Genomic DNA, 21,944 nt, shown 5'->3' with positions numbered 1-21,944 from the left:
TTTTCATGATGCTAGAGTACACAGGCGGACTCGCCCCTGGTAGAAGTTGATCTCTGTCCATCTCCGTGACAGTCGAGCTCATCTTATTACAACCATTTCACAAAGCTTATATGACAATGTATAACATCATCATCCAGGGCAACTTTACATCAATCATCTGCAACAAAAGGTTTTTGGGAGTCAAGGCTACAATAATAAAAGAACTTTAGCCATCCAATTAAAAAAGTATAGTTAAAAAAGAAATACATATTGGAGAAGTATTCAAAAACTTAACAAAAAACAATGTTATGAGGGGTATTTTTTTTAAAGTAAGCATTGCTTTGATATACAGAAAAACATATTACAAATTTTCTGTAAGTTTTATATTTAAATGAAACCCCATACTTATATCTACTTTTTATATAATTCAAATCTAATAAGAACCTTATATACTGCTGTCAGAGAAAACCTACTACAGTGTGATTACTTTGACGCTACTGTTGTTGTTATTTGTTCTGAATATTCTTTTGGCCATCTTTTACAACTCTTATACATTTGAATGCCATTCAATCACTCATTATGTTTGATCCTTATTCTTCACAACTCTGATAGTGAATGAACTGCTTTCACACTTTTACCACTAAGAAAACAACAGCACATACTACAGAATAGGCAGAATTATCAATTTACTGGGAATTTGAAATATGCATAAATAGATGTAAAAATAATCCTTTTTTTGTCATGATTGTGTCTGTAGCTTGCTAACAGAAGAAGGTAGACAGTGAATAAGCACGGGATATCGATCACTGCACTGCAGCGGTTGAACTTCTAAAACTTACTTAGAGTAGTTAAATATTAATTTTAAAATTCAATCTACTTTTAATCCTACATCCAGTATGTTTATTTGCATGTAATAAAGCAGCTGAAAAATATTTTTCTGGTCCTATAATAATCTGAATATTATTATTTTAAATGTCATTTACTTTTGATTCTCTGTTTACATTTGTTTCCTGTCGGAATAAGTTAATACTTTTTTCATTGTGATTTTTTAATGTTATTTACCATTACTAGGATTAAAAACAGTTTTAACCCTAGTTTATCACACTTACTTTGTTTGTGATTTATAATGAAAACTTTTGACAATGATCTATATGCCAACAATAACAGTTTAGAAGATTGAAAGAATGATTATTCTTAAAAACAACATGAGACCAAAACCACTTAACGACCTATACCACATTCATATATAACTGAAGTTGCAGACTGATGAACATAAAAATAACATCATATCTCATGATGCAAATATTTGATAAGAACTAACATTATATAAAACAGCTTTTTCCTCATATACCAACTAGGCTTCAGAGAGAACAATTACTTGAAGTTTTACATATATGAGGTTTAAGAGTATGTAATAACAGATTAAAATTTGTTATTTACACTTCTAATATTTGTTTGCCAGATTAAAAATAATCCTCATGTAGATATAAAATTGATTTACATGATTAATTCTCTCTAAAAGTCATGGAAATTTCACATTAATAATTAATAACCACCACAAACCTTGTTCGTTTCCAAACTCCCATTGTTTATCCATTGACCAAAAGAAACAAGTTGATTTAGTTAGACATTTAAAAACATTGTCTATGACAATCCAAATTGCCAAAATAATTAGAGGCAAAAGAATTGTCAACACCATTTATAAACAGGTTTAGCTGCTATATCAGCATAAAAACTAGTAGTGTCCCTCATAGATCTTTGTTGTGCCTGCTAGCCTGCACTGATGGCCGGAAGAATTTAAGACCACACCTATGAAATGTCCCTCTATTACTTGATAGGGTAGGTATTATCTCAAGAGATGTTTTGCCAGCAGTGTGGTCAGATTCAGTAAAGCCAAATAAGTTATAATGGAATGGTTAAAATATTGAGAATTGTATTATTTGGGCAGTTGTTTATATCTAAACAATACTTTTTTCCGGTAGGCCTATTTAAATAAAATTAAAAAACTAAAAATTATGTCCTCCCCCACCCAAAACAATAAAACTATTCTCCTTCATTTGTCCGCATAAATCAATATTAATGTATTATATAATACAATAATAACTATAACACAATAATACATTTAAATAAATCATTTTGAAATGGTAGGCTAAATATGGAAATTATGTGGAAGTAATGTGACATAAACCTGATTAAAGCTATTTACCAAGATGTTTATAATATTCTTTGCGGAAAGAAAAGTGTTAAAAAATTAAATGAACACAGGAAATGAAAAAAACACTATAGCAAGTGATTGATCATAAATAAAATGCCAATTATTTTAAACATCCAAACTACATAATATAAAAAACACTTTCCAAATGTTTGTACACAGCCATGTAAGTAGGACCAGTTCCTGAGCATTTCATCTGCCACAATTATAACAATTGCTACAGGTCGACATAAGATACTTTGAAATGAGGATGCTTAACTTCTGAACAAGCAGGATAACCTTACGTTTTATATCCTAGAGACTAGGATAACCTTACGAGATATACATACAAAGATATCATGCAAAGTTGAAATTACCCTGGTGAACCATTAAAAATTCTTAGCATAACAAATAGTCTGAAATTGGTTTCAAATGAACGCACTAAGCTGGGGCTAAGAATATTGTCATACTTTGTTCTGTATAATTTTTATCTAATAACATAAGCTATATACTATAATGATAGTATAGGTATTAACAAATTTTAACCATTCTTAATACATCTATATTAACTTATGAACTAGCCTACCTAGAATCCTAAATTTTATCACTTGTTGAGAGCAAAAGTTTTTTATATTGAAAACTATTAATGACATTTCTTTCACTGTTACTGGATGTCCAATATTGTCAATGCTTAATGAACACTATCCCACAGACCAAATTATAAATTCCTAATAACTTATAACCTCTGTCTGACTGCTAATACCAAGTACACTGATACAAACACAAATAGGCTACAATCATTTACATGTTGATTTCTCGGCTCCAGCTGACAGCTGACACAGCTTCATACATGGCAGCCAACACAAAATAACACGAACAAAAGTATTGCAAATGGAACGACTGTACTACTTGAAATATTGTTAGTTTACTCGTTTTTATAGTGACATTTGCAAAGTTGAAAGAGATTTATAACTTCTTAGCGTTCAGCGCATAAATAATGCAGTTACATCCGTTTATTAAAGAGTATTGTAGAGTACCACCAGGAGCGGACCCGTGATAGAAATTTAACCAATGCAAGATTTTATTTCAGCACCCCTCCCTTTCAATCCACCATCCACTACAAGGAATTTTGTGAGGAGCCGCGAAGCAATTTAACAAATAGATCATAGAAGAAAATTTTCCTAATGATGTGGCACTCTCCCAATAGTAGTTATGAGAGATTTTTCTTTCTTCTCAAACTACATTCTTCGCTCGACTTCATCAACATTTACAGGAAGTACGAGGTTGATACAAGCTGTATTCATGTATCAGATCAGATTTTACTTTCCCTGTTTCATGGCCTGTAGCCTCAAAGTAAGCATACCTGTATTATTTTGACTGTGATGAGATATATTTTATAAGGTTGTAATGAAACTGACACACATGAACTTCTTAATATTTAAGTATTTCATTATTATTACATTTTCTGAGCAAATATAAACCTAATCGTCTATTTATCTGCAATCTCGAAGGACAGACGATAGGAAGCTTTCCTGCAATATTAATAAATTTTGCTGCTAACTCACCGACTTTGCCAATTAATAACTCTGGGAAAATTAAACAGACAGTAGGGATGTAGTTACAATGTAAGAGTACGCTACACCAGTGGTAACTGAGAATTTCACGAAATTCTCGAAGAGGGTTGAAAATATGATATTGAGATTTATAGACTAATATAAATTTGTGTCATTTAGCCTTATAATCTTAAGAGAAACTTGAAAGAAATATCTGTTTGTTACGGTATATTTGTCTCGCCAAATAATAAATAGTAAACTTACTGTACAATCTTTCTGTCACCGCCGCGGCCATAAATGTTTATTCGTGCTCGGTAGTTTTTTTTTTATAAATTTTCACTTATTAGTTGCGGAAACCACAAAAGGACCCAGTCTCAAAATTTTATTAGTATTTGCTTGTAGTTCTGAATGATTTTACACAAAAATTACGTTGATACCTTTTAAAAATAAAGAATAAATGGCCGTTTGAAAATAAAATGTGAAAATGTTCTTTGAAACGTATATGTTTAGTTGAAACACTTAAGTATGGCGTCACACTCAGAATTACATGTAAATATATCTTATATACAGGGTGTCCCATGAGTCAACGATAATATTGAAAGTCAGCCAATTACAACTAGAACTTATCAAACCAAAAGAGATTTTAAGATATGTTATTGAAAATTTAGATTTCTTATTATATTAATTTTTAAACCCCCAAAATTGGGGGAAAAAGGAAAAAGAAAAGAGGGACCCCCGGAAACAGGAGGGTTTAATTCAAAGATGGGAAAAAGGTTTCAAAAGGTCCGCATATCGAAAAAAAATTTGTTTTAAAACCCAGGTTCTTTTAATCAAATAATTTTTGGGATGTATTAGGGGAAAAAAACGAGGGGTTGGGGGCCCCTGGGGGCCCCTTAATTTTGGGGGGAAAAACCCACTCGATTTCGTCCCCAATTTTTTAAAATTTTAAGAGATGATAAGTTTGAAATTTTTTCCCCAAAGACAATAACATTTAACTGCCCGCAAAAAAAAAAAAATTAACCCCAAAATTTTGGGGTTTTGGGGAAATGGTGCAAAATAAAGGTTTGAGGTCCCCTTTTTACTACCAAAAAAAAAAAAGAAAAAACCTTTATGGTGGTTTTAAAAAAAAATGATTTTCCTATGTTGGGCATTAAGATTTTTTTTTTGGGAAATCCCCCCGGGGGGGTTAGGTTCGAAAGTAATGAAAAGGGGCCCAAATAAAAAAAAACCCCTTTTCCCAATGTTTTTTGTTGATCTGGAACCAACCCTGTAAAAAAGATTATTTAAAATGGTCCCCCTTAAGCAAAAATTTTTTTAAACCCCCGGGTCAGGAAATGAGATCTTCTTTAAACCGAGTCAAAGTTGGGAAAACCCCAAAAAGTATGTGGCATTACGGTGCGTTAAATGTGGAAAAATAAAGGGGGGATTTTTGGGAAACCCCGGGAAACCCCCCGGTTATGTGGGGGGAAAACCCCGGGGAAAAAAAGGTTTTTTGGCCCCTGAATTAAAAAAAATCTTTCCCCCCATCAGACCCAAGGTCCCGAAAAAAAATATGATAAATTTAAACCGGGGGGCCCCAAAAAAAGGGGTTTTGACCCCCGCCCCTATGTTCAAATTTTGGGGGCGTCATATGAAGGGGATCCCCCTGATGTTGAAGAAAACCCGTATAAAACGCTTTAAGAAAAAACACTTAAGATTTTTTAGAAATTAAAAAAAAAATGTACAACAGGTGAACAGAAAAGGTTTTTAAAAAATAGGGTTTCCCCTCATTTCGAAACTAAATAAAATAATTTTTATAGAATAGCTTTTTGGGAAAGAATGGCTTGAAAACCCCTACCGGGTTAAAATTTTTTTGGTCTTCAAAAAAATTGATATTTGCTTATTCCAAAAAACTTCAAGATATGAACATTTCAAAATTCCTTTTTACTCTCTGTTCACTGTAATCTTTCCGATAATTGCTATGGTGGGTTATGCGGGAAATTTTTTTAAAAATTTTATAAAACACTTTGCCTCCCTGTTATAATTTAAATTTTTTAAAATTCCCCGGGTGTGATTGAAGTGGGGGGGCCATCACGGTTTTTTGGTAACCTCCTGTTAACGTTTCATCCCCGAAAAACAGCGACTTTTAATTTTGGGGTTGTAGATTTTTGGGGGGGTGAAAAAAAGCAAAAAACCCCTGGGGGGGTTGGGGGGTGAAAACCCGGGGGCCGAAAATTTTTAAAAGACTACCCAAGACAATAATATAAAATTTTTTTGGGGAGAACCCCTTTTTGGATTTATTTAAAAATTTGATTTTTTTTTTTCGTGAAAAGGCTTTTCCCCAAAAGTCCCAAAGTGTAGAATTTTTTAAATTTATTCGCCATTCTTTTGTTTTTTATTTTTAATTTTTATTGTCATTACTCGGGGGAAACTGGGGAAAAAGTTTAAATATAGTGGGAAAATTTTTAACTCTTTTTTATAAAAAATTTTATTTACACGTTTCCTTGAAGAAAAAAGGGGAATAGATAAAATGTTAAAATTTTTTTAAAAAGGACAGTCAGAAGTGTGTTTGGGCAAAAACGCCGCATAAAAGAAATGAAACCCAAAAAGGCCCCGAACTCCCCCCTTTGCTCAAGAAAAGATGAAAAAAAAAAGGTTTTGTGGTTTTTGGGAAAAAATTAAAAGGGGAAACTCGTGATAAAAAAAATTCAAAAGGCGGGCGGGTTTTTAAACCTTTTTTTTTAAATTAAAAAGAAAGGTTTGGGTTTTTTTGCAAAAAACCCCCCAAAAACACAAAAAAATTTAAGGGAAAAAAATTTTTTTTTTTATAAAACAAAGAAAAACCCGAGTCCCGGATTTCCTTTCGTTATTTTTTGAGGGGTGGCGGGGAAAAAAAACGGGGGAAAAATGAAGTATTCGCTACTTTTTGCTTTTTTTTAAAACCCCGTGCCCGGCCCGTTGAAAAAATTTTAAAACTTATTAGAATCCCCCCCCAAAATTTATTTTTTAAACCCCAAACCCCCTGAAGTAACTAAAAAAATTGTGAAACAATTGAAGCGTAAAAATTTGGGTTTTTTAAGGAAGGTTTTTAAAGAATCCCGGGAAAAATAAAAATTTTTTTGGGTTTTTTGTTTAAAACCTATTAAAGAAATGACCCTTTTCCGAAGGGGAAAAAATTTTGGGAAAATTTTTATGGTGCAAAACCCCGGGAACCCCAAAATCAGGTTTGTTTTATAGGAAAAATTTATTGGTGTTAAAAAATTTTTGAGAATTTTTTTAAAAAACTTTTAGCAAGTTTTGAAAGCGGAACCCCTTTTCCCCAACCCCTTTTTTTGGGTTTTGAGGGGATTCCCATTGGCAGATTCATCGGGGGTAAAAGAGTGAAGGAAGGGGGGGAAACAAAAAAACTGCTCGGTGTTTTTCTTGTATAGTATTTTTTTAAAAAGGGTTTGGATGGGGGTTTTTTTAAATTAAAAAAAAAAGTTCCTCATTTTTTTCTTTAATTCATAAGCCCCATTTGTCAAACGGGTTTTTTTTTGAGTAAAAATTTAAGACGATATCGCCCCCACACTTTTTGGGCGGGGGTTCCAAAGGCATTTTAGGGTCCATCTTTACCCCCCTTTATTTTACATCCCCGGTCGGCGATGTCCCCCTGGTTTTTTGTGAGTAGTTTTTATAGTTTTTAAAAGCCCCGGAATTGCCCCCAAGATACAATTGAGTGGATGATTGTGGAGTGGTTGTGAGGGGAAAGGGTAAAGGGTTTTTAAAAAAAACCCAAGTTTTAGTTTTCCCAAAAGGGGTGAAACCCTTCCCCCCGTTCTTTAAATTTTCCCCCTTCCCCCAAACTAAAAAAGTGAAATTTTCTGGGTATGATTGCCGGGGGGGAAAATTTTGGGGTTTAAAATTGGCAAAAGTTATTTTTAAAAAACCCCAAATTTAAAAAAAATACCCCGGTTTTAAAAAAGGGGTTTGTTTATTAAAAAAAAAATTTTTTGAAACCCAAGGTGATTTTGAAATGTTTGGATTTGGAAACCCGTTTTTGGGGTACACCCGAAAACCCCAAATAAAAAATTTTCCCCAAAAAGTTTTTGTCTAAAGCCCCTTTGGAACATCCTGGAAGCCCCTGGTATATAAAAAAAAAAATTTAAAACATCAAGACCCAAAAATTTCCCCCCAGTAAAGGGGAAAAATAACTCAAACAGCAAAAAATCCAAAAAAAGTGTTTTACCCCCAAAAATTTTCCATAAATTTTTGGGTAAAGTGCGTCAGTTAAGTCCGGAACCCCAAATTTGGGCTTACTTTATTTTAAATTTTTAAATTTCTTGTTTTTTTGGTTGCCTTATCGGGTTTAGAGCTAATGTGTTAATTTTTTATTTTTTTCAAATTTACTTATTGTTCTAAAAAAGTCTGAAAAGATTGTAAATAAAATTGTAAAAAAAAATTGTTAGATTTATTTTTTACTAATTTTATCGATGTAAAAAAATTTTTTTTAAAAATTAAAATTTTTTTATTAAGATTTGTGGCTAAGGTAGTTAAAAAGAAAAAAATTTTTTTGGGAAATTTTTTTTAAAAATCTTTAATATTTTACAATTACAATAAAATTTTAAAAATTTTTTTTAAAATTAAATTTTTCATTTAAATCTGGGGGGGGGGTGGGGGGGGGGGGGGGTGGGGGGGGGGGGGGGTGGGGGGGGGGGGGGGTGGGGGGGGGGGGGGGTGGGGGGGGGGGGGGGTGGGGGGGGGGATTTGCCAAAATACCTTAGTAAAATTGAAAATAACAAAACAGGTTACTTAAACCTAATCATATCTGCCAAAACAGAAGCTGAAGTAGAAATAACTGCATATTTGGTACATTCAAAATTAAAAACATTAATCATGGATAATAGATTGGTTTTAAATGCAGAACAAACTAACTTTATTTGTTTCAGTACAAAACAAGATAGAAATCATTCAAGTCCTACTATCTTAATAAATGATAAAGTTTATAACACAAAATTCCTGGGTTTCATAATAGATAAGAACCATAGCTGGGATCTGTATACATTTTAGAATTTATGTTATTAAAATGCTTTCCTATTTATGTAGTTTACCAGTTCTAAAGATGGTTTTTCATTCCCATGTTTAATCTTATATTGCATATAGAATAGGTGAGTATGGAGGATCTACAAACCAAAATTTAAGTAAGATTCTTATGTTGCAAAAAAGAGCTTTTCAAATGTAAATAATTACAAAGGACGAGCCAGTTACAACCCTCAAACCGCTCCACCCCTCCCCTAGATACGCCTATGCATGTTCATAACATAAATAAAGATATTTTGACTCCTTTTTCCACTTATTGACTTTCCTTCTAGAATCATTTGTTGACTGGGCTATTCAATTAAGTTACTCAGCAAAAAGTACAATTTTGTTCAGATCCCGATGTTACTAAAAATTAGTTTGTTCATTAAAATTGATTGATTGAATAAAATGGCTACTAAAATAAACAGACTGTCATTCTGCTAGATGAAAGTAATTTATGATCATTCTGCAATATAAAAAGTAAGTGTCATGAGAACACTCCGTGCAAAATGCCCAGCCTTAAGATGGCACAATGTATTGATGTTCAAATTCTGTTTTATGTTTCATAAAAGAAACTTTTTAAGTCAGTGATTTAGGTAGATGAAATACTGTTTTGAAGACTTTTATAAATGATTATCTTGTGGATCATCTTCAGAGAAACAGCTCTAACATTACAATGGTGATTAAAATCAAAAGTTTATATGTATATTTTATATGGTTGATCAGAGCATCCATATAAACAGTACTTTTTGAAGAGAGTATAGAAAATGGTAAACACTTGTGAAAAATGATTCTTATATACTTCACCAGAACAGACAACCTTGCTCAAAACACCTTTGGTTACAAGGTTTTGTTTCAACTCAAACACAAGGTGTATATTTGTTTTGTACAAATGTCCTAGACCACTTGCTCAATTAGTTTAATTTAACTACCCATAACTTTTTTTAGCAAAAAACTTCAGATGTTATGAATATTTTAACAGTAAATTGCTTTCAGTAGGCCTAATGTATTTTAGAATGAAAAATTAGCATTATCAGTTATAGGATATTTGAAAATTTATACTCTGTGTACCTTGGTTTCAATTAATCAATGAATTGAAATTAAGTAAACAAAACAAAATAAAATAAAAATTGTATCTTGACAACGTTTGAACAAATTGTTTATTAACACAGAACACAACCCAACATTGACCTAATATTACTTCATAGGCCATTTGAGAAATGGAGTACAAAATGGTTGTTGCCATATGACCATATGTTTTTTTTTTTTTTTTTTTTTTTAATCTCATTTATGCCTCAGGGTCTTAGCTATGCCAGCTTAGATGTGCCCTGGATTTTATTGAAGTACATGATTGGACCTCCCCGGGATTTGAACCCGTGATCTCTCGATTAGAGAGCCGAGACTATAACCATTAGTCTACACAGGAGGACTATACGTTGTCTGTTAAATGCATCAACAACTATGACAGAACACTTTGTTATGTAACAACTGTCAAAATGAACATCAAACAGTACTCTGTTGGCTATTTCAATAATTAATACTTTGCTATTTCAATATAAGAGCACTCTGCAATTGTAAAAACTATCACACATTTTAACACCACACCTAAATGTTAAATCACATCTTTGCAGGATTCCATTTTCTTGAAATAAAAATTAAATTAAAAATTCTTTATTTATGTAGGCGAAGTTAGGGCCACATGACCCTTTCTTACACGTAACGTGTGACAACAAGAAATTAACAACTTAAATATTACCTGACAAATAAAAAAATCAAAGAAATAAATAACATGTACAAATTAATGAATTATTTAACAGCTAAATGAAAAATTAAAAGATTAATAAAACTACTTCTGTAAACCTTGGTGAAAAGGTTAGAAATAGAGTCACTAAATTTCTCGGATATTTTTTTCTGGCAAATTGTTTATAAAAGTCACCATATGACCTCCATCAGGACAGTTCAGATTTTATAATACTCCATCATCAAAGTGTGTTGTAGACTGTAGACAGATCGAAGAACACAGCAGCAGCCAACTGTCTTGTTGGAGTTTACCATAACTGACTCTATAAGAAATATAAAAAAATGTTTAAATCACAAAACAAGTAAGTAAACTCCTGAATGATGATGTTACACAAATGTTATTCGATAAAAACTTAGAAACACAGACTTAATACAAGCGATGATTTATATATAAACTTCCTTTAATAAAGAAAACTGAACCAATCAAAATTATTTCTTTTACAACGAAGTAAAATTGACAAAAGAAGAATATAGAAGAAACACTTTCTTTATTACAAAGACAATTTACCACCTAATACTTGGAAGAGGCACGTTCTTTGTACATAACATCTTGAAACTTCTTATTGTATAAACATTATTTTGCACAACAATTGATCCAATCAAACTTGTAGAGTCAAGTCAGATTTAATTTATGGTTCAAGAGTACAGAATCTCAAATTCTATTTTTTTTGGAGATAATCAAAGGAAAAAGGAATAGGAATAATATTGCAATACAAAACAAATACAGATGCAAAATTGACCATTGAATATTCTTTCTACATCAATGATGGATGGTTGGGCAACACTATTGACAAGTAGGTTATCACACTTCCTATACTTAACACCTTCATTGCGACACTGGTCATGTGACTCTAGGACAGACGGGATAATAGCAGCGACTGTCTGCCGCTATTAATGTGTTAACAGAACCAGTCTTTCCATTACCTACTGAACTACTTTTTGAAAGAAAAAACCACACTAAAGGTATACCTTTTTAAACAGAGTACCATTACTAATGTTCTTTTTTAAGAACTACTGACAGCAATTAAATATTTGGTAACAACAAGCAATCGTCACTTCCTCTAATGTAGTTGGCATTGTATTTTGTGTTTTCCATGTTAGCAATGAATTTATTTGGGATGAAGGACAGTGATGTCTAATCAGACAACGTGTTTTAGAACAGAGCAACAATATCAAGGGTGATAGGAACTCTTTTAAATTTATATACGAATTAGTGAAGTCTGATGTTTACTCAAATTTGAAACCTCCTCGGATGATGCTGTTGACCAAAGTTTGTGATGTTGTAAAGCATACCTCTAACACATTTAAAGACCATCTAGCTGGGATTATTTATTTTGTAAAAATCAAATTTAGCTACTGAACCATAGAAGTATTTGCAACAGTTAGCCTAATATTGTTGGATACAGACTCCTCAACCACATTAAGTCCAAATCTGGCTATATTTCTTTTCTCACTTATATTTTTATCTGTATTAGTCCCACTACCAATCACCATGAGGCATTATTTACTTTCTCCTTTTTAGATTAGGTTTTCCTAGAGATCTTTTGACTTTAAAAAAAGTGGAAATATGTTGAGAACCTGAAATCTTAGACCATAATCTCACTCTTGGCATCTACATCCTCAGGCAGAGAGACTCAATAGTGCCACAAAAAAAAAAAAAAAAAAAAAAAAAAAATCATCAGTTAAACAATTTACTCTTTAATAACCTCAATAAAATAATACTTTTTGTCATTGTATGTCATGTTTAATTTTTCTTTCATTAGTTAATATTTTCCCTCTTGAATATTTCAGTATCCTTCTCAACATGTGCATATAATTTCATAACACTGATGTATAATACTACTAATCTTTGAATACTACAAATGAAGAAGTGCTCATAAGTTATAAACTGTTTTTATATGTCAACAGCTGCAATGTCCAGAATATACATCTACGTGGTGGTGTCTCTGGCTATTTCAATACTGGTTCTGTTACTGGTCTTGGGCGCCTTTTTCATCGTGTGGCTCAAGTTTATCAGAACAAAATATCATGATCAAAAAAGTTCAAAGAAAAAATTGGAATCAATAAAGGTAAGTCTTTTTAAATATACAATTATATAATTTTCAATAGTTGTGGTGTTAAGAATCAGTATTCTAATGTATAACTGATTTGATCTATAGATCTAAAAATATAAATAGTAACAAAATGCAAGTATTATTATATTTTTAGGACATTTCCATTAATATAATGAGTTGAACTACAGACTGAAAATAATGCAGATATCTGATTACAACATTTTTTTGGATCTGACACAGCACTCATTCTGCTGATTGATGGTAATTATTGCTTGGGGAGATGCCTAAGTATACATTGACTTGGATTCATAAGAATCTGAAAAAATCTTTTTTAATTCTCTAATACCAAAGCTCAAGGCTATGATGACTTCAAAGTGCAATTGACTATGTTTTCTAACATTAAAATTTTTTGACCTTCCCTGACATTGAACCTGTGACCATAGGTTAGAGAGCCTTATCTTATCTCATCCATTATGCAATGCCAGGATATCAAAATAAATCTCAAAAACCAACAGATGGCTGATTGAATCTAAACAGATCTGGAGTATTAACAATAAATATTATTGGAATAAAAATGATACTTTTAATCCTTTGAGTGCCATGGCATCGGCAAATCAGACATGGTAAAACCCTTGTAAATCGCCAGTGCGACAATCCATATTTAGGCAATATATAATATAGTACATAATTGAAATATCTGAATAACCATATAGCTGCATTCAATATGTTTCGATGTATTGTGTAGTGGCTGGTTTTAAACATTTTCATCCTTCTGGGTCTTTGGAACAATGTTTAAGTATGATATTATAATCTGTAAGCCAATGAATTTCTCAGATGTGAATTATGTATTTGGCTAGTAGCACTGTTTACTTCGTCCGTAATTGTATTTTGATGTAAAATTAACACTTATTAGTCTAATAATATAAAATATTGATATTTGGTTGCTTCTATAGCAATGATCTTTTTTTTTATTATTTGCAATGCAAGTGCATAAAACTTTTGGTGATTTATTGTTGATAAAAGTTTATTGCCTAAGTAGTATTATTTTGTGCTCTATCCAATATCTTTTGTTTGCAACAATGAGTGAAGAAAACTTTGCAATCAATGACCGCCTCTTATGCGGTTTGGATGAGAGTATTAGCTCAACATTTCTCAGTAGTAGGTGGTGTTAGTGATCAAGCGGTAATACTCTTTTATTAATTGTTTTAGTGTTTGTTTTTATTCTGAAACAAAACAATATACATGAATTATGTTTATAATTTCATAGCCTTTTAATTGGTATAACTAAAAAAATAATACATATTGAAAATGTTATAATAATACATTAAAAATATACTGTATTTTATTTTGAAAATTATATTATAGAAAAATATGTATAATATTCTTCATTTTATTGCCAAAAAAACAAAAATTATGAAAATCTGTCAAGTAGTTATTGAATAATTTTTCCAAATAGTTTGCAAATGTACAAAACATAGGTCGGCAATTTAAGGGAGTAACATAGCAAAATTGCTGAAAAGAATGGATTTTGGTTATGAGAACCGTGAAATAAGATTTTAGAGGCTCGATTAAGAAGGACTACTTCACACTAGGCAGTAAAGACGCCAAGCACCAGGTTCACCAGGTTACACATAATGAGTTTATGAACAGTGCATATTCAAATAAAGTGCAGAAAATAAACAGTTACATTTGTTTTCATGAGGGGTAACCGTAGTCTGCTGTTGTTGAGGGCCAGGTTGTGATCAGGAAGTGTGGAAATAGGCTGCTGTCTTGTAGGCAGGCGTGAAGACGGAAGATGTCCTTCACGGATTCACTCACGCACAATACGACAGCAAACGAATAGTTCATAACACTGTGGCCAGTCCTGTAGAACACGGTAGACGCGGGTGTCCGGGAACAGAGACGTTCTGGTAGAGATTGCCAATCCAGAGCACTGACTTTAATGTTAATGTAAATATGCAACAAATAGAGATAAAAACTAATATTTAAATGAGAGAGTAACACATGGGGCATAAAGTCACGTGTTGAGTAAGTATGGTCAGCAGTGGCTAGAGTGCTATATAAGTACCCCAGGCGGGACTGAGCGTACACTGAGCAAGCATGCAGTCGCTTGCAAGGTGGGCAATTGATAAGTCAACCGTTGTGATTGGTTGGTGAGTGTACAGTAAACAGCTGATTCGTGAAACAATGGTTCATTGGTCTGTCACTGTACGTGAATATTTTAATCCAGTAAGGAATGGTATTGTAGGCACTAGGCCGCAGAAAGAGATATAGAATTAATGCAGTATATACAGTTTAGTAAAATAAAGGCAAATATAGAGTATAAATTGCCCAAAAAATATATACATAATTATTGTTCAATAAAAGTAGCCTTTTCATATTAGGCAATAAAAAACAAGTTATTTAACGCAATAATACTTAACAATTGCTATGAAACTTCCGAAGAGTTAGAGACTAGAGTTTCTGTCTGCTATGTTTAGATAACTGTCTGTTGTTATACTCAACGTTCTAAAGTACTTTGTACAATATATAATAAGTTGTTCTGCCTCATCAGAACATTTATGAAATAAACACAAAAAGAGAAAATTTGATAAATGTAGCATTTTAAAAGTAATAAATCCAGAATGTCAATGTTAAAATATACACATGTTGAATAAAGACTACAGATATTGGATTATAGCATATTCGGCATTAGTTACTTAACAATGAATTATTCTAAGGTACACTATTCAGTTAGATTATTTTCTGTGTTATCAGTAACATTAATAAATCTTGAAAAAGAGTAGGAATTTATAAAATAAAGATTTAATGGACTTTAATTACAACAAAGGGATGCAACCAACAATTATATTTTCTAATGTAGCTTTTGTAAAACAAAATTATCAATAAAGTTCATGCTTATACTGTAAACTAATACTAATCCTTAACTAAGTTTTATATTTTAAGGTTATGGATGTTTATTATATTAGTTTGATTTAGTAAAATAAAACTTATATCATTAGTCTGTAATAATTTATTGCTCTACTATATTGTATGGTTTCAAAAACATAAAATTTTATTTCTATCTTTCAAGGCAATCTGTGTGAATGACGTGGACGGACCGAAGAAGCTAAAGCTGCAGATGCCAGTGGCTGTGCCAGTAACAGATGTGAAGGACACACCACCAAGTGCCATGACCACGATGACACCTCTCAGCACTAGACATCCTGTAGAGGATGCCACACTTGAGTATGCCTATGACAACCCCACACTTACCCACTCACCCACCTTTGGTAAGAACACTCCTAACACCACACCGAACAACACCAGAACTGAAACTAGCTTTTAGCATGCTAAGTGTACAGCAGTACTTATGTTAAAAGAATGAACATGCATATAGCTTAAAGATACAAGGGATGTGTTTCATCCTTTTCAAGTAACAGCTGTTGTTTTATATACTATTAGTTATTATAATTTAGTAGCAAGAAAGTTTTAAACCCAAAACCCCATATTACATGAACTTACTTCTATAAGTATTTTAACCCGTTGCGAATCAAGTTATTTATGCAAACATGCCCCAGCATGTAAAAAACGGTGCTATGGCTGAATACATTGCTATGCATCATCTGCAGTTCTCTATATATTCAATGGGTTAAATGGTATGATTCATTAGGTATCTTATAATTATGTTTAAAATAATTCCTTTGGATGAACTTTATTTACTGTTGTCATAGTATCACCCTGATAAAAAATTGGGTTGTAGCAAATTTTCTCTGGCTGGCTGGTGATTGTGATGTTTTAGTTTAAGTCTAATATTTGTAATTGATCTATTTAAACATATGATGCCATAGATCTGATAACTATGTTTTACTTGGAAAGTTGTATAATTTTGCAAACTGAACTGGTGATCTCAGTTAAATTAACTCTGAAACAAAAATCAAACGTTTGACACATAAATATCTTTAGTAATTTAAATTAAATTTAAGTTTCATAGCAAATTATTTTTTACTTAGAGATTGCACAGTCGTGGAAAATAGCATGAAGTAGCAATATTGAGAAATACACTGTGATTTTGTACTTTCAATCTTAGATTAAGATGAAACTGTTGTTCTTAATTTTAGTTGTAATTGTAAACTACGCTTTGTAGATTTAGCTCTTGGTAGTGGTAGCCCTTTGTTAAGACACTTTTATTTAGACACATTAAATTATCGGATGGAAATTAAAGCTAGTAGTCAGTAATAACAATTCTTTACCAATATTTGTTTTATTTTTCAGACAAGGCCCTTCGAAACCAAAGATTTCACCATCAGGTGACTCCACAAATAAGTATTTGTACTTTGAAAGACCTCGTCCCAAAAATAATATTTCAAAAGAATTACTAAATACTAGTTTAAAATGATTTCCAATTGCTCAAAGAGTTTTAAATAAAACACGGTATGAATGGACAGAAAACATTGGAAAAATCTTTCTCAATACCACAGAATACCAGATTGTCAGTGACACTGCCCCCTAGGGGTGACTCCAGGACTGAGATGATATTGCTGCTGTGCACACGTCTTGTACTGTAATATTGCATCATGATGAAGTACTTTAATTGGTAAAGGGCTGCCACTGCTGTTTGCAGTATTAGCAACTTAAGCAATTCCATACATTACATTCCAAGGTTGTGCATTTGTAAATAGTTGTTATAGTTAAGTTTTTATTTACTTGTTGTGTAATAATTCTTGTAATATCAAATTAAATTTTCATTGCTGCTAGTATTAATATTTTAAAATGTAATTAAGTCGAATGCTTATTTTAATAATATCAAGTTATTTAACTTTGATGCATGTTTTATATGAATGGAAAAATGTATATAATATATTTTAATTAACATACTCCTTTTGACATGAAAGCTGGTGATTAACTGGTCAATAAGAGAAGTTTACTCTTTCTGTCTACTAAAGTTAATTGAAATGTGTAGCTTTAATTATTTTATCATAAATAATCAAACAATATTACAATTTTTGGTGGAATATATTGAATAGAGTACGATGAGCACCAAAAACTTACTGCTTAAAAAAGTGAAGAAGGGTACACTTTTGGTGAAGGCAGATCTGCATGTAGGTGCCAATACACTTACTTTTTACTGTCTGCAGTAATTTTAATGATAAAAGTAATTATTTGGTGCATTCAAATTAGAATATTAATAAAGCAATATACAAATTCACTGCAGTAGATAGTACAATCACCATGAGAAATATTTACTTTAGTTTACTTTTATACAGAATGTTTAAACGAGATAGCATTTTCTGGAATTACCGTCAAGATATATTTATATACAGCATACATTTTTAGAATTAACTCTCACTACCAGGTAACAAGCTGCTGTTCGCAGTTGTATGACTAAATTGTTCTATCAGTTTATACATATCCTATTGATAGTGTTAGTAATAAGATTTCAAAGACTGAAGAATATATGTTTTTCAAAACCGTTAATGTTATGAATTATGTTTACAAAAGTTACACTTGTAATAAGAACTTAAAAATTCCGTTGTACTGTGATTTGAAGCTTTGAAAGTTTTCCATGTTTAAAAAAGTTCTGTGGTGGGAGTATATAACCTTTTATTGTTTTTAGACAGCGATTATTTATTTTTCTTTGTCCAAAAAATTGGATGTTGTTGCTTGCAACAAAACTTAGAAACATACATTATTTGATTCAAGTTTTGTAATTTATATGCCATTGTGTGCTGGTAACCTTATGAACTGTCAGATAACTCATTTGTCATGATCTAGTAATGCTAATTTTAACTTTGACCTAATTCATAGATTTTAATTTGAGATAATAAATTTAGTGGTGTGTAATACAATTTTACTCTTGTCACCAGTGTAAGAAATATCATGATAATTTGAAAATTGATTTTTTTGAGAAGTAATCGTTAATGTTGCATAGAGTCTGAATGATTTTCTGGGTTACTACCAAGTCCTACTTATATTCCGAGGAAGTAAACAAATTTACCTCTTGACTGCCATGTCTGTGTTAACATGGGCGGTCTTACTTTTGCGTTTAACTGCCATCCCAGTGTTATTTTTAAATACTACAAATCCACAGAAGTGCTGTTTAATTGCTACTCGCTCTGATGGTCAACTAAGAAACTATCAAAAAAGCACAGATAAACTTTTACCTGGACATTAGAAACAATGTTATTGTTTTCAAATGTTTCAATTACCTTTTCGAAGTTGCTACTGCAAGATGTTTTATTTTCTATTTTGATTATTGTTCAATCGGTATGGCAAGAATTAGTTGTAATAATGATAAGGACGTTTTATCAATTTTAGAATTGTCTGGATGCGTTGTTGTGAGTTAGGCATTCAGCAGTGTAACTTTTCTGAGAATTATGGCGATCAGGATGCGGACTCAGTTTATCAACTATGACCAGACATGACGAATCAGGAAATTCTGATGACAGTTTGGTAAATGAAGATACTGCTGAAGTTGATCATGGTGGGCGAGAAACACGCTACCTGTGCACTACTGTTTCAAAAATCTTGTATGTATTCTCATATGAGAATTTTAATTTAATATACTCGTAATTGAAATAAATATCCTGTGTGCTTGCTTGTACTCGTATTGCCTCAAATGTTTGAATTTTATATGTAAAGTTTCCACTAACAATACATTTTAGTATTAGGAAAAAGTCCCCTGTATAAGAAACAGTTGTTATTGTACTTTGCAGACATATATGCATTGGTATCATGCACTCTCAGCACAAACCCAGCTATCCTTGTCCTTAGATTTGTCACTTTAATTGGTCAATTATAATTTGGACAATTTTGCATAGAAAAGATAACCGAATCATGAGTAGCAAGGTCAAGTCTAGCTCAGTGTTTAGTTTCCTCATGCCTACACACTGCCTGTCCATCACTCAAGGCACTTGTCACCTTGAGATGTCTACAAAAAGAATATTTTAAGTTTTCAATTATTCTAAGAAATAAGTGTAGTTTGTAATCAACTTAAAAGTAGAATTTATATTATTATCAGGCCATGGCTGTTTCAACGAAGTAAAAATCAAAATTAATATCTATAATTAAAATAAATGGTTGAACCATCTGACTCAAACAAGTTTCGCTTTAATTATAATATTGTTATCATTTTGTAACATTTGGAAATATATCCATCATGTTGAAATGTGTATCTAACTTTCAATACATGAGTTCATAGAGATGCTTACTTCAGATGGTAATCAATTTATATGATTAAGTATCAGTATTTAAAACACCCACTAATGTAGTGGAACAACAATACAAAAAATGTAATATTTGTTATTGATAATAGTATTATAAACATGTGAAAACTGCTCTAACATGTAGGAATACATTACATGTATTTTTCTACATTTCTTTCTTGATTGATATATATACAATAAAATTATGCTATCTTCACATGTGGCTTTATGTACAGTATAATATAAGTGTTGTTTTATATAAGAAAATATTTGTCCTTTAGTATTAAGAAATGAGCAATAATTTATTCTGTATACAATTAAGTTTTGTGTAACAGTGCCTTGTCAGGAAATCCGTCCAATTGTTGTATAAGTGTATGTAAATAAAAGTGACAATATGTTGCTATGTGTAATATTACACTATTTGTATAAAATGTGCAATAAATAATTATTACATAATTTGGTTCATTATTATTCCTGGCAGTTGCATTAAGTATGATTTTAACTCTTGAAAATCATTATAGAATAGTAACAATACAAATTTTCAATTTCTCTAAAATACTACTTTTGGCATTAGAAGTGTACATTTGAGTGTAAACTATTTTTGCTAAAAAATTACCAGTTTACCAGATTTTAATAACACAAGTATCAATTGATAGATTACATAATCCTGTGTAGTTTGACAACAGTTAAACTGATAAAATGTTACTGTATATAAAGTAATTAATTGAAGTTTTATCATAAAATTTTTATAAAAGATCAGGTTCTTAGAGGAGTTCTTTGACAAGCTTTGTATATGTTGTTTTAGTTATATAGAACATCTTTGTTATTTTATGATTCCTTAGAAATAATAGGACATTGTTTTTATTTTTCTTAATTATTAAATTGGTGTATAAAATATTTTTAAAATCAAAAACCTACTAAAGAAATCAGAAACATGTAATGTATAAGCTATAAAGACACGCAGGAAACATTTTGTCACAGGGAGAGAATAAGGTACCATATTTTAATTCAGTATTATATTTGAATGTATTATGACATTGATTCCACTTATGAGTGCTTTGAGACTAATGCAACATTTCAATAAACTGTTTTGTCTGTTTTCCTATTTTAGTCCTTTATTAATTATTACAAGATTTAATCTAATCTAAAGTCTTCCTTGCTTCCAGTGTCTGACCGCTTATAAATAAATTAACTCCCTCTAAATACAGTATAGTTTTTCTCCAAGCAGTTAGCTTCAATTTTCAACATGTTTGTTGATTTGAACAACTGTTCATTCTTAATGACAGTAGAATAATTTGTACCGCACATGCTGCTGCCATTTGTATTGCTGAGGGCTGTCTTAACGACAATGCTTGTACCGAATGGACAAAACACATGGGGTTGGAGATCTGTAAGGTATTAGTAATAATACTCGGTATTGCAGTTTACTTATAAGTTTAATTATGCCAAATAAAACCTACAAGCACCACTTTTAGATGTCAAAATAAAATTATGACGCCATGTTGCAGCCAAAATAAGGTAATAATTAACTAAAATGATATCTTGGGAGTGGGCTTTGTGGTTCCAATATTCTTTGGAGTTTTTCCTATGAACTTAATCACTTAATACAACTTAAAGTTATTTCCATTCACTTTGATGTCGACTCACACACCGCGGCATCAACTTATCGGCTCAACATTGCACCTTTAGTCACTAAAATTAGGAAAAAAAAAAATAGTAGTCCTCAAAGAAGAATCATTCTTGGACTCAAAGTATTTGGTCTCAAACTCGCCTAAAACAAACTCACAGTGGTATTAGCTATTTATGAAGACAACTTATAATCATGACAACGTAGTTTCGTCAGAAGGATATCACCACGGCTTATATCTGGATTAATCTAGAAAGTAAAACATCATCATAGGTAAGTTGCTTTTTACTATTTTCTTTTTTTTACGACTAATCTGGAGGATTGCAGCCTAAATATTTTCCACTGCAATATAAGAGACATATGCAAAAAAACTTTGATGAATTAGCTATATTTATAGAATCGTTGAGATGTCGGTTGGATGCGATAGTTTTGACAGAGTGTTGGCTGGTGGGTGGGGGAGGGGCGGAGGCTCGACTGGAGGGGTTTGACTGTCACAGAACTGACAGACAACGGAACAAG

General features: G+C 31.7%; 1 protein-coding gene across 1 annotated transcript; it reads left to right on the top strand.

Annotated features, from left to right (window-relative positions):
• The first annotated feature begins 11,012 nt into the window (after positions 1–11,012).
• LOC124360250 lies at positions 11,013–20,254 on the top strand. The gene is made up of 2 exons (XM_046813693.1): positions 11,013–12,629; positions 15,688–20,254. The coding sequence occupies exons 1-2, from the start codon at positions 12,459–12,461 to the stop codon at positions 15,940–15,942; spliced, it is 426 nt and encodes a 141-aa protein (XP_046669649.1). The 5' UTR covers positions 11,013–12,458; the 3' UTR covers positions 15,943–20,254.
• The last annotated feature ends 1,690 nt before the right edge of the window (positions 20,255–21,944 follow it).

Source organism: Homalodisca vitripennis, chromosome 4, assembly GCF_021130785.1.
Source record: "Homalodisca vitripennis isolate AUS2020 chromosome 4, UT_GWSS_2.1, whole genome shotgun sequence".
Classification (NCBI taxonomy): Eukaryota; Metazoa; Arthropoda; class Insecta; order Hemiptera; family Cicadellidae; genus Homalodisca; species Homalodisca vitripennis.
This window is presented reverse-complemented; position numbering and strand designations above follow the sequence as displayed.

Coding starts and splice junctions, on each gene's coding strand:
- LOC124360250 (XM_046813693.1), top strand. CDS start 12,459: ATGTCAACAGCTGCAATGTCCAGAATATACATCTACGTGGTGGTGTCT. Junction 12,630..15,687: donor AAAAATTGGAATCAATAAAG/GTAAGTCTTTTT, acceptor CTATCTTTCAAG/GCAATCTGTGTGAATGACGT.